General features: G+C 36.3%; 1 protein-coding gene across 1 annotated transcript in view; it reads left to right on the forward strand.

Moving 5' to 3' along the window:
• The window catches only part of synj1 (synaptojanin 1), a 488,307-nt gene that overhangs the window by 183,022 nt on the left and 291,381 nt on the right, over positions 1 to 13,904 (forward strand). Inside the window, exon 10 of the mRNA XM_039746285.1 lies at positions 1,557 to 1,709. Coding sequence (XP_039602219.1) covers positions 1,557 to 1,709 — 153 coding nt within the window. The remainder of the gene's footprint in view (positions 1 to 1,556; positions 1,710 to 13,904) is intronic.

Below are 13,904 nucleotides of genomic sequence, written 5' to 3' on the forward strand. Positions count from 1 at the left end.
CAGACAAGGAATTAACAAATACACCAAGCTCATTTTGGGATATAAAAGAGAGAGAAAAACACCCCTTAGTCAAACCTGTATAGACGATTAAGCACAGATATATTAAACCTGACAGCAGCCTTCAGGCAACAGGTACAATTCTGGAGTCCACCAAAAGTAGGATGAAGGCATTGCTCACCATCAATCTATTATTGATTCTACTCCATTGTTAATTTTACAGACTTCAAAAGTCTATTTTGATAGAAAAAATGTTTGTTGAATGGCTGCAAAACTTTGGGCTAATGTAGCAGCCTTCTCAGAGCAGCTTAAGTTGCACTGTCATCAAAAGAATATTCTTAAGATTAATGTTGAGTAAAAGAGCAGGTTGTGTTAACAACAAATGTAGTATGGCAGTCTTATTGTTGGTAGATGTTCAGTGCTAACACCAAAAGAATATGCATATCGGCACAATCAGACAGCTTGCCACAGTAACTGCGCTGATCAGTGCTTCAAAATCTTACCCTGCCGGTGCCCGACTATGGTATAATCACCAGCCTGAAAAAGTCTTCAAAACAAAGAACATTACCATCATGTTCAATATGCCTGTGAACAACGATTGTACCTTTTGAACAATTTAGCTGGACATAATATACCACGATCAGAACAAGGGACAATGCTTACTTGTTGACATAGCAGTTCTAGTTTACGCATATGTCTCTCTTAAGGAAACTGAAAAATTGAACAAATACAAAAATCTTGACACAGAGATGTGAAATATAAGGGTCATGTGATTAATTCCAGTCATAGTCTGCACTCTTAGAACAGTTAGGCACGGTCTTCAACGTACCTTGATGAACTGCCTATAAAAGCAACTGCCCCTCAGACCAGCCCATGTACTTCACAAGATCCTGACCGTTGGACAGTAACCAGCTCCTTAAGAATTTGAAGGATTCTCTGCCAACATAAAGCAGGATAAGCAGAACTATTTCTGATAATGACAATAATTAGGAGATCAAATATGTGAACAAATATTTCATATGTAGGCTTATTTGATTTCAAAACTTATTCAGTATTCATACTACATAGTTTACAGTGATGCACTACATATTAATTAGCCTTCACTGCTGCCTACCAAGCAGAAAAATTCCTTTAAGACTGCATGTTAGCAATGCAGAGTAAATTATGCTGAATTATTCATTAAAAGCATCTCTTCGAGTGTTAGCCCAAACAGGAATGTTCAGAGGATTGTACTGCAAGGTGTGATAAAAGTACTTTGGAGTTAAATTAAAACAGAAGTAATTTTCCTGGTTAATAATGTTCAAATATTACAATCTGTAACCTGAGTGGAATAGGGCCAAACTAACAAAAAAAAATGTAAACACTGCTTAGCTGAAAATGTTGTAGTAATAAACTGTTGGATTAAAAGGTTGCATCAATCATACCATGTTCTTTTTGCTGAACTGTTGATATATCTTGTACAATTGTCTGTCTTGACTTAAGACACCATTTTAAGAAATTATATAATTTTCCACTTATTGAACAGAAGTTGTAAATAAAAGCTTTGTTTTTCTTTTTAGATGCTGTCAAAGCAGTTGGAAGAAATGGGCTTAACTGAGAAGCCGCAACTGGTTGCACGTTTTGTTGAAGTTTTCCGTTCAATGTGGTCCGTAAATGGAGACTCGATAAGTAAAATCTATGCTGGTACAGGGGCCCTAGAAGGTAAAGCAAAGGTAACTAAGTTGTTTGTATTACTGTCATAATGGTTAAGCTATGGATTTATTTTAATTATTGTTTTTATACATGGAATGTAAAATCTGCACAGCCCATTTTATTTCAGGAGTTAAATTTCTGTATCCCTGCTCTGCAGTGTCATTTTATTTTAAGAGGGTTTGTTTTTACTCAGTTAAAATAACTTTAATGCATAAAATTTTATTAATATCTTTAGAAATTTAGTAAAATTTAATAAAGTTTAATTTGATATTTATTCAAAAGTAGAGTTATTTGAACCCGAAGGTATTTAGCATTGTTTAGAGCTTAACCTAGGGGGATACATAGGTTATCTGTCACTCTTTCCCAGACTAAACAGTGAGGGATATGTAGGCAATGGTGACCTTAGCCCCATTATATTTCAACATGCAGCTCCAGATCTCTGGTTCTAGCACCTGGTGTTGGGGGTCTTTAAAAATTAGAGTCCCTGAAGCTTACAACTTTTTTCATTGTTCCTGACCTCCTTATATTTTCCTGACATGCACCAAGAAGCTCTTAGCTCCTTATCACTGCGCTAATAGCCCTCTTTTGTTTTGCAAATATGTGGATTATCAGAATGCAGCCTACTACAACCCCTACCACCCATCTTGTCAGATAAAGCGTTCGCCCTGCTGCAATCCTCACATCTGAAGTCTTTGTTGAAGTGTTTATCAGCCAATGCATTTGTGATGAATTGTATAAGTAATGAAATACCATGATTTGAAATATATACCTGTAGATCTCATGTGTGTTCCATGTCTACAATGATCTGTGTAAATATAGAATGACAGAAGAAATGAGGCAAAAAATGCTGAACACATAGCTAAAACAGAAAATGTTTTCATATGTTATAGTAATAATGACATAATTTGAAATGAAGTGTAGGATGTGGGAAGACTGAAGCCAAAATATCAAATAAGCACTTTCACAAAAGATGTAACAAAACCAGTGTGCTTTTATCTATATCTATATATAATATGTGTGTGTATGTATGTTCCAGCATCAAGTCCGAACGAGTGATTTTCTTGAAACTTGGTACACATGTTCCTCATTGGTTGACTAAACATACTGTAGGGTGAAATCAGCTGTTACCCACCCCTTTCTGGTTAGGGTGAGGGGGGATTTTGTGGTCTTGTATGCATGTTATCATCCAATTGACACTCGGAACGACCAACAGAGGGTGAACTGGAGGTGACTGCCAGCATTTTTTATGTTTGAGCACCACTGCGCCTCTGTTGCTTTTCAAATTAAAGTTGGCCAGTTCTGAGCATCAACTAGATGATAACATACATGCAACACCTCAAGACAAGCACATTAGTGAGTTTTTATCCATCCATCCATCCATCCATTATCCAACCCGCTATATCCTAACTACAGGGTCACGGGTGTCTGCTGGAGCCAATCCCAGTCAACATAGGGCACAAGGCAGGAAACAAACCCCAGGCAGGGCGCCAGCCCACCACAGAAAACCCACGCAGATACGGGGAGAACATGCAAACTCCACGCAGGGAGGACCCAGGAAACAAACTCAGGTTTATTGTTTGTTAATTTATTTTTATTTTTAAAGTTGTGTTTTTTTAATCATGTTTTTCTTAAACAATTGAAAAAAAAACTTTATTTTCCTCCCGGGCAACACTGGGTATTTCTGCAAGTTCAAGAATAAAACCAAAGAAAAAGAAATTTCTCAATTCACATGTTGCTGAAGCCCAACTATCAGTCGGTACAATGTAAAAGATGTTCACACATGTGTGTGTTTGCGTGTTTCATTTTCAACGAGTTATCACAGTGACACCACTGTTCCGTTTCATATGTCGTACTGGAAAAACTACTGCTTACCAATCTCGAGGTAACATGTTCGAATCTCACGTCATCCTGGACATTTAGCACTTTGAGTAGTGATCTGCTTTTATTATTATTACATAATAAAAACAAACATTTGATGTGCATAAAAACAAACATTTTGACAATGTGCAAGGCATCATGAAATCTGAAGACTACCAAAGATATTGGGGTGCAATGTAGGGCCCAGTGTCAGAAAGTTGGGTCTGCGTCAGAGGTCATGGGTGTTCCAGCAGGTCAATGACCCCAAACATACAGTACCTCTAAAAGCACCCAGAAATGTATGAAGACAAAGCGCTGGAGAGTTCTGAAGTAGCCAACAATGAGTCTGGATCTAAATCCGATTGAACATTTATGGAACACTTGCAGCCATTGCTTTTCCTTCAGCGGTAGATGCCAGATGTTCAGCTATTTCAATATGAGTCATGAATGTTTGCATAACGTCTTCCAACTGAGCGCCAAGTGCTCTAAGTTTATTCTGAAATTTAGACGCATTTTCATGTATTTTTTCATCAATTTTTTCTAGCATACCTTTAAAGATTGCTGCAATTACTTTTTACTAGCAATTACATTTTTCCTTTTCTTTTATATTCTGAAGCAACTTCTCGTTTCTCTTGTGTATGACCTCTAGTTCTTTCCTTATGTCATTTATGTCCTTTATATTATTCTTGAGCCCTTTTATGAAATTTAAAACATGATAGAAAGAAGAAATTTAGGTAACACTTTTTTTTAAATTTTTTATATTAATTAATATTATGTAACTTATGCTCTGCGCTGAGAGTGTGTTTTATGCAAATGAAGTCTGCAAAAGAAGTGATTGATAAGCCACACAAACACCACTAGCAAATAGGGTGAATGGACAAATGAAGACAAATGTGTCCAGGATAGAAAAAAAGTGATGTCATTACATTTTGAAATGGGAAGAAAAGTTTGACGAAGCTCAAAGCAGATGCAAATTTCAATGGTTAGTGTTGGTTTTTGCTTTTGAGTTGTGGCTTTCTTAGATATGCACTGGCCCTCATCTTGGTTATTCACTCTGCTCTGTCAATCTCCATTGCATAGTCATGGCACTGAAAATCGACACACAACCAAACCCTTTCCTAATTTTCCACCCCAAAGCGCTTTGATTCCTTTGCTGAAAATTCCAAGAGAGATACTTCAGTCTTAGATAGTGGTGCTAGAATTTGATTTGGTGAAATACTCTGCATTCCTATTCTTCATGTTAATACATCACTGTAGCACATTGGGTACTGGCATTAAATTTATCTACTCCAAGCAGGTGCTTTGCATATACGTTTACTTTTGTAGACTGTATAGGAAGACTTAATGCAAGTGATGAAAAACATGAAAAGAAATACTGTACTTGATTTAACAGCAAAAATAAATGAAATTTGAAAGCACCTAATAATATTATATATACTCAAATTTCACATTGTTCCTACTGCTTACCCATTTCCATTCAAAAGAATACACTTTCCTGTAAAATTGTGCTTTGCAATAACCATCAACAAAACTTAAGTCTCTAGGAAAGCAGGAATTGATCTTATGCATGAATGTTTTGCTCATTTAAGAAAAAAGCAGAAATGTTTTCCTAATTAAACATTATGTATTGCATGCTCAAGAGTAAGCAACACTATTATTTTTTACTTATTATTTGACCAATGCCCTTAGCAAAGTGACTTACAATATCAGAGATTCAAATTGTTATGTTTATTTTGTTTTTCCAATACTCCTTCTCACAGGCAGTAGAAGTGACTTGCACATGGTCATAGGTGGCAGGGGTTGAACCCACAGCCTCAGGGTTGCAATCAGCCAAAAAGGACAGGCTTTTAAGTAAACGGAAAACACAAGAACACTCAGCTGGAGATGTATCACAGTCATTCAGCAGCAAGGAGAAATGAATAACGCTGTAGTGGTCCGGTGCCGCTAACATACACACCTTAGATGGTAATTTATTTATTTTTATGGTGGAGATTCCAGGGATGCACTCAGCCGACCAGCGCATGCTCACAAACAAAGACAAAAACAAAGCAAACTGGTAATCAAACAGTAAATAAAATGTAATGAAAACAAATGAAATAAAACAACGATTCCACTCCTGTTCCTCTTACGGCGATTACACATTAAATACAACAAAGCACAAACAAAACACACACAGTAAATCATGAAAAACGGCAACAGATGAAATGTAATGATGAAAATAGATAGTCCAGAGATCTGCACATTGAATGGGAATGTAAAGATAGTCCTACCTGTAGTTCCTGAAATGGTGAAGACGGGTTCAGGAGCGCTATTTTCTTTGCATGATGGCCATGAATCCACTTACAGTCCTCATGTACACAGACAGACAATCCAGACACACAAAACGATCCAGGACAAAATGAATAGTTACAGGTAACCCAACAGAAGGCAGACAGACAGGAACTTGAAACACAAATTACAAAAACATTTTGTTTGCTTTTGGTCAGTGGCCACCATTTTAAAAGCTGCGCTGACACCCTTTGACCTCAACAGCCCCACCACCCTCAGCAGACCAATCAGATCCACTGCAGGTACGGCTGGGAGTTGCAGTTTTAAATTCTATTGGCTACTGTCACCATACCAAGCCTCGATTCTCTCTACCGTACAGTATTGCCACGAAAAAAGCCATAAAAATTGCGGAGGATATTTGCAGTTTCCACTAACAATTATTAGTTAGGTTCTAAGGTAAAATCTGCAAATGACTGGTGCCGCGAACTCTGAAGCGCAACTTTTGCGGGGGTCTACTGTATATACTAAAATGTACCAAGCTGTTATATGGGAATAATGTATTTTTTTCTTTTTAACAATAGTTTCATCTTGATTTTCATTTTACTTTTCTAGGTGTTCTAATTGTTTAATTAATCCATTATTTAATAATTAGTGGGTCTGATGCTAAAGTACTTGCAGCCTTTGATTATTTAGTGTTGTTTGCCAGCGTTTCTGCTTTGCTTATTTTTAATTGTCATTAATAAGATACAGCAAAGGGGGAAAACTGCACAGAGAAAGGGCAAAATATAATGAAATCAACAAAAGAGATTTAAGCATTTAAATCTATAGCAAAAGCAGAAATATTTCTAAATGTCTTATAAATGTAAAAATCATGCTGCTGTGCTTTTCTGAATGCAGAATAAAAGAAAAATAATAGCTAATTAAATGAGATCAGTGCGATCAGGAAACCTGCAGCCACAGTTTGCCCCCAGGACCGAGGTTGGGAAACACTGGTCTACAACATAGGTAATTACAAAATATCAACAATAATGATCCTCGCCTAGTGTAACATTGGAAGCAAAGATGTGGTAAAATAAAATTAAATGATTCACACTGCAATAGGATTGAGCTGTAGGCTTTGACTACATTGGTAAAGGTGGATTTAATTCAAAGTATACTACTGTGACATTGTGCAGATTGCATTGGTAAAATGGTGAGATTGCTCTCTCTACATACTTTTGTGAGGATATGGTAAACAGGTACTCATAGGTAAGTATTAAACATAAATAATACACTGCAATTGCATATATTTGTTTTAATTATATTAGGCTAATCAGTCTATTTCAGGTCCCTTCATTAATTTCCAAGTATATGGAGGTTATTTAGTAAGGTTATTTTCTGAGTCTTGCAGTGTGACTTCTCTCTAATGTCCACTTTTTTACGCATATTTTACACAGTACTTCCGTAATATCCAGTCTACACCAATATCTACTTAGAATAATTCAACTGACTTGCAATTCTGAGTAGATCGATTACATGATATTCGGTAGGTATCTAAGCTTTAGTAGGTTTGCTGTGCAGCTGGAGTCTATCCCAGTAAGCATCTTGTGCAAAGCTGCAACATTCACTGGATATGGCAACAATAATCAATATTTCTTTGTCTTATTACTGGCACACAGCTTTGTACTGGCAATCAGGATCACATCTTTCGGGCCCACAATGAAAAGAGATTGGTCAATTCAAGATAATCAGCTTTCAGGTTTTAGCGAGAGAGTTTATAAGGTCATTTTGGAGAGCGAGAGAGAGAGAGAGAGAGAGAGAGAGAGAGAGAGCAGTTGTCCCCTGGGACAGAGTGCCCCAGAGAGAGCTTTACATGTTTAACATTATTAGTGTTGTTGAGATACTCTTTCTTCTAGTTTGGGTTTTTGATTTATTTTTGTTATAAATTTGGCCCTGTGTTTTACTATTAAATAACTAATTTTTCTCACACAAATATTTGTATATCTGTTATAGAGTGTCTATTAACTATTTTTAACTGGATTTTAGTAGTGAAATAGAATGCATATTAACATGTTGCTAATGCTTCTCTTCCCTTGCATTCTTTTGGAATCTTTCAATTTGCTTCTTTATGGTAAGAGTTTTTATTTAATAGAATATACAATTCTTTATTTACAGGCTTTCGTTAATTGATTTTCTTTGATTTGTAATTAATGCCTGTTATTGTGTATATATAATATATATATTATTTACATTAACTTAAGTTTTTGGTTCCACTTTAATCTATACTAATAAAAGGCAAAGCCCTCACTGACTCACTGACTGACTCACTCACTGACTCACTTATCACTAATTCTCCAAGTTCCCGTGTAGGTAGAAGGCTGAAATTTGGCAGGCTCATTCCTTACAGCTTACTTACAAAAGTTAAGCAGGTTTCATTTAAATTCTACACGTACCGGTCAACAATGGTCGATAACGGTCGACAACGTCCGCCATGTTGAACTTTCTTATTTATGGCCCCCTCTTCACGAAATTTGGTAGGTGGCTTCCCTGCGCTAACCAAAACCGATGTATGCACTTATTTCGGTGGTATGACGCCATTGTTGGCCGCCATATTAAATTTTCCACACGTCACTAATTCTCCAACTTCCCGTGTAGGTAGAAGGCTGAAATTTGGCAGGCCCATTCCTTACAGCTTACTTACAAAAGTTAAGCAGGTTTCATTTCGAAATTCTACACGTAACGGTCATAACGGTCAACAACGTCTGCCATATTGAACTTACTTATTCATGGCCCCATCTTCACGAAATTTGGTAGGCGGCTTCCCTGCGCTAACCAAAACCGATGTACATACTTATTTCGGCGGTATGACGCCATTGTCAGCCGCCATATAGAATTTTCCAAACGTCACTAATTCTCCAACTGCCCGTGTAGATAGAAGGCTGAAATTTGGCAGGCCCATTCCTTACAGCTTACTTACAAAAGTTAAGCAGGTTTCATTTAGAAATTCTACGCGTAATGGTCATAACGGTCAACAACGTCCGCCATGTTGAACTTTCTTATTTATGGACCCATCTTCTCGAAATTTGGTAGGCAGCTTCCCACCACTAACTGAAACCAATGTACGTACTTATTTCGGTAGTATGATGCCACTGTCGGCCGCCATATTGAACTTTTCAACAGTCTTTGTTACTTATGGGCCCATCTTCAAGAAATTCTATCGATCAAAGAACTGTCACTTACCGAGTGGTTTCCATGCCCGGAGATACCACCTACCCTTTCCATTCTCTTTGTTACATATTGCACGGCCATATCAGGCTCACTCTTGATATCCAGAGGAACATTCTGTCTTATGTATTGAATGACTGGGACAGGTTCAAGGTGTGGACTGATGACGGTACAGGAGATAATTATACTACACAGGAACACTAGAAGAGTGAAATGCTTAAGCCCTTCACCTATGGTTCTGCATGTGAGTTGATGGCTGCCGCTGAATTGTACGGTTGTCGCTTTCAAGTGTACCGAAATGGCCAAATATTTTACACCCTTCGACAACCGCCAATGCCTCTTAAATATCTTAGATTCACAGGTGACGATTTCAGTAGTGGACACTTTGATATTTATGAATGTTTAAACTCTCAAAAGCTGGATGTGATTTTATCAATGAAACCGGTTGTGTGCTTACAACACTTGACAGATGCCAAATGTCACTTCAACACAACAAATCCTGCAAATACTGTCGTAATTTTAACAAACCATGGAACTCAAACCGATTATGACAGCAGCAATCCAAGCTGTGAGATTTGAGACAAGATTACTGTTCACATGGCCAACTGTAAGTTACATGCTCAAGAGTAAGCTCAGCGCACAGCTTGGTCATGTTACAACCAGAGGACCGAACTGACAACATGGTATACAAAGAGATCCTTAACAAATAATTATTGGCATATTGTCCCACAGTTTAAAAAGGTTTAATTTTCTTCTTAATAAAAATTTGAATGCAGTACTTCACCGATGCGAAGCGCAGGTATTTTGCTAGTTTATGTATATGGAGACATGCATAAAATACCAATTCGTTATACCGAATAGTTATTACTGTGTTACCAGTAATAAATAGGAGACTGGCTAATTGAAAGCAGTGGATGAATCACTATACCATGCAATGATTTAGAAATAAAACTTTTGTTAAAGAAGCATGCAGTGATATATTTCTTTTCTCTCTAAAACTTTATTGATAAATTCTCACAGAAAAATCCTACTCAGTGAAATATGTTCATTCTGTAATTGTTTTTGAGCATTTGTTGCTAGTATAAAATTTAGAAAGGGGCTACATTTCTTCTAATTTAGTAGTGAACTATCAGTACTGCTCAGACCTCTAATTTAAGGCTTTATATGCTAGAAGGAGGATTTTGAAGCCTGCCCTAAACTTAACTGTGAGCCTGTGTAAGGACTTAAAAACTGGAGTTATGTGTTCATACTTTCTTGCTCTTGTAATAATTCTTGTAGCAGCATTTTGAATTAACTGAAAGCTGTATAAAGAATAATTTGAACATCCAGTAAACACTGCATTGCAGTAGTTAATCCTGCTATAAATAAATGCACAAATTAATTTATCCTCATCCTGCATATTCAGAAAACATGCTATTGTCAGAGATAACACCTAGATTGAGGGCTTATTCAGTAAAACTAATGGTGATTCAAACTGAGGTTAATGTTGGCAAAATATTGTTGCGATCATCCCCTCCAGTAATTAACATTTCTGTTTTATTTGTGTTAAAAGACAATCCATCCACTCCTTTAACTCACTAACACATCTAATTAAGGACATTAATGAAGACACGTTATTTGGTTTAAAAAAACAAAAAAAGTTATATCTGGGTGCCATCTGCATATGGGTGAAAATTACAGTTTATCTATCTAAAGATGGGCTTATTGAGTTTAATGAAATCAGAAGCACTTTAAATTGATTTTGCAAGTATTCCAAGGATTGGTAAGGTTAAGCAAAGAGTTACAGTGTATTGACCACTGTTGTGAAAAGTCATTATCCCCATCCAATTTCAATGTATGTTGGGTAAATCTGGTCAGGTTTATTTCAGATTTTACTTGTATTGCAGTTCTGCATGAACAAACTGAGAAGTATAAACTAACAAATAATACAATACTGAACGCACAAAAAGTGTATTTGCTTCAATATCCTGATATACTCATATTTTGTTGAGTATGACAACAGAAAAGTATTAAAGAAAATTATAGTTTACACGGAATCTTTATGTCTTCTGACCACTTGGTTACCTAGGCCTTGGGCAAATTTATTAGTGCAGCATTGCAATGTTAATCATTGTGGCAAATGAACTGGGAGGTTTCATTTCAGTTTTCCTTCAAAAACCAAATAAAAATAATATACACTGACAAATAAACATGTACAACACATTGAAAGACATCATGAATGACTAGAATCCAGAGAGAAAAAAATGTGTTTTCAGTGAAGATTTGAACATTTTCAGGGTTGAAGCAGCAATTATCTAAAGTGGTAGGGTGTTTCAGAGCTGAGGAGCAGTCACTGCAAAAGAATGATCACCCCATGTCTTTCACCTTGATAGTGGTAAAGCCAGTAGCAACTGGTCAGACGATATTAGGGATCAAGAAGAGATAGCATAAGAGACAAGGATTTCAGACAGATGAGCCCGGGCCATTTCATTTAAACATTTAAAAGTGTACAGTAAAGATTTGAAATCAGTTCTAGGATAGATGGGAAGCCAGAATAGGAGTGATGTGCTCAGTTAAGAGCCTCACAGCAGGCAGGCGAAAGAGAAAAGTTTGACTAATGCCACAGTACATTGAATTACAAGGTGGTCAAACAAGAGCATAAAGAACTTTTTCCAAATAAGGAAAACAAAGAAAAGGCTTTTTTTTTTTTTTTTATATATATAACATTTCTTAACTGGAATAAACAGCTTCTTACAACAGAGTTTATCTGCTTATCCAGTTTAAGATAATTGTCCAGGTTTTTTGCAGATGTTTTGCAATGTTTTGCTAGAGGGCCTAGGTTATTAACAGGTGCACTGGATGGACTAAGCAGCACAATTTCAGTTTTACTTTGATTTAAGTCGAGAACATTTGACAACATCCAGCTCTTCACATCATCCAAGCAAGTCAAAAGAGACCCCAGGGAGTTGTTTCTAAATAGTAGATAATTTGGGTTTCATCTGTAAAACAGTGAAAAAATACATTATGCTTATGAAAAACAGAGCCAAGGGGAAGCATGTATAATGAAAACAGAATTGGCCTAAGTATAGAAACTTGTGGATTCCCATATTTTAGATTAGTTTATTAAGATGATGATTCATCCAAATTAACTGAAAAAAAACTTTCAGAAAAATATGAACAAAACCTATTTAGAGCAGTGCCTCAAATGTCAATAACATTCTTTAGACAATACAACAAAATATTCTGATCAATTGTATGAAAAGCTGCATTAAAATCTAAAAGCACAATTACAACAGGTGACGCAGAATCAACAGTTAATAAAATATCATTAAGAACTTTAAAGGAGCTGTTTTAGTACTGTGATGCTGCTTAAAACCAGATTGAAAAATTTGTGATTATGTGATTATCCTCTAAAAATGTTTGCAATTGATTGAATGCAATCATTTCTGGGGTCTATGACATAAAAGGCAGCTGCTGTATTGATCTAAAATTTGATAGTACAGTTGGATCAAGGTTTGATTCATTTATTTATTTTTTTTAAAGAGAAGATGCACCCCAGCATGTTTAAAATAGGCCGGGACTGAACCAGTTCTCAGGGAGGTATTAATAATACTCATATCAAAAGGCCCAAGAGTTTCAAAGACCTGTATTATCAGCCATGTAGGAATTATATCAGAGGGACAGGTTGCTTGAGATGACCGACCGACTGGGCCAAAGCTGGAAAAGAGTCTGGTGCAAATAAATTTTAAAACACTGAACAACTAGGGAAAATTAGGTTCATCATGGGAGAAGGGTGATAAACTGGATCTGATTGTATTGACTTTATCCACAAAGAAATTTAAAAAAACTTCTCACACATGGTGATTGACAACTCAGAGCAAACAGGTGTTGGATGATTTAATGCAGCATTTATGACATTAAATAGCACAATTTTTTTTTGCTACTAAATCGGAGAAATATTTTGATTTTGAATTTTTAACTTCTCTCTGGTAATGAGACAATTTTTTAAAATTTCAAATGATACCTGAAAGTTGTCTTTCTTCCACCTACGCTCAGCCCTCTTACAGACCTGTGTCAGAGCACAGGTGGCTCTGATTTAAGCTTTGTATGAAAATTTTTAATAGGAACCACTGTATTAAATATTTAGTGTTAAAAGCACTAAAACGTTGTGTCAGCAAGGGTTTAATTATACAAGACCTGTGAGAAATAATAATAGAAGTTGTGTGGAAAAATAAGACATCTCACAATTATAAAAAAAAAAATCTTGTGACAAGACATGATGTTCTGAAGAGAGACAGAGAGACACTTCAGAGAGGCAGAGACACTTTCACTTCTCGCAACACGGTCAAGTCACGTCATACTGACATCCATTGGAGGCATGTTTCCATGAGACAGTGACCTTGGCAAGGAAAGTAATAATCAGCCCAGAACAAGTGGAACTGAAAACCTTAAAGGTCTAGACGGGGTCAGAAATAAAAGACAAAGAGTAAAAGACACAGTAGAACTTAATAAAGAAGTTCAAAAACGTTGGCACCATACACATGCAGAGCAGGTTACAGATTATGACAGCAGTGGAATTCAAAAGGCTCACAAAAAACCTTGGTGTGATACACAAACGGAGCAAGTTCAAAAATATGACAGTACTAAAATTCGAAAGTGTCAACAACAAGACAGTACAGATCACATTCGCGCAAACAAATGGAAATTATTACTAGGTAAAATAATGAAACAGCAAAAAGAGATTGAATATATGGACATAGGTGATATGTCAGATGTAGATATTGTAAGGCTTTAGAGTTTAAGTCAGAGACTTGTAGATCATCTACTTCATGTAAAAAATTTGTTGTTTGGTGAAAGTGAAATCAACAAACACTACAGGCAAAATATACACATCTACAATAATTGTT

The sequence above is a fragment of the Polypterus senegalus genome, chromosome 2 (assembly GCF_016835505.1).
Source record: "Polypterus senegalus isolate Bchr_013 chromosome 2, ASM1683550v1, whole genome shotgun sequence".
Lineage (NCBI taxonomy): Eukaryota > Metazoa > Chordata > Cladistia > Polypteriformes > Polypteridae > Polypterus > Polypterus senegalus.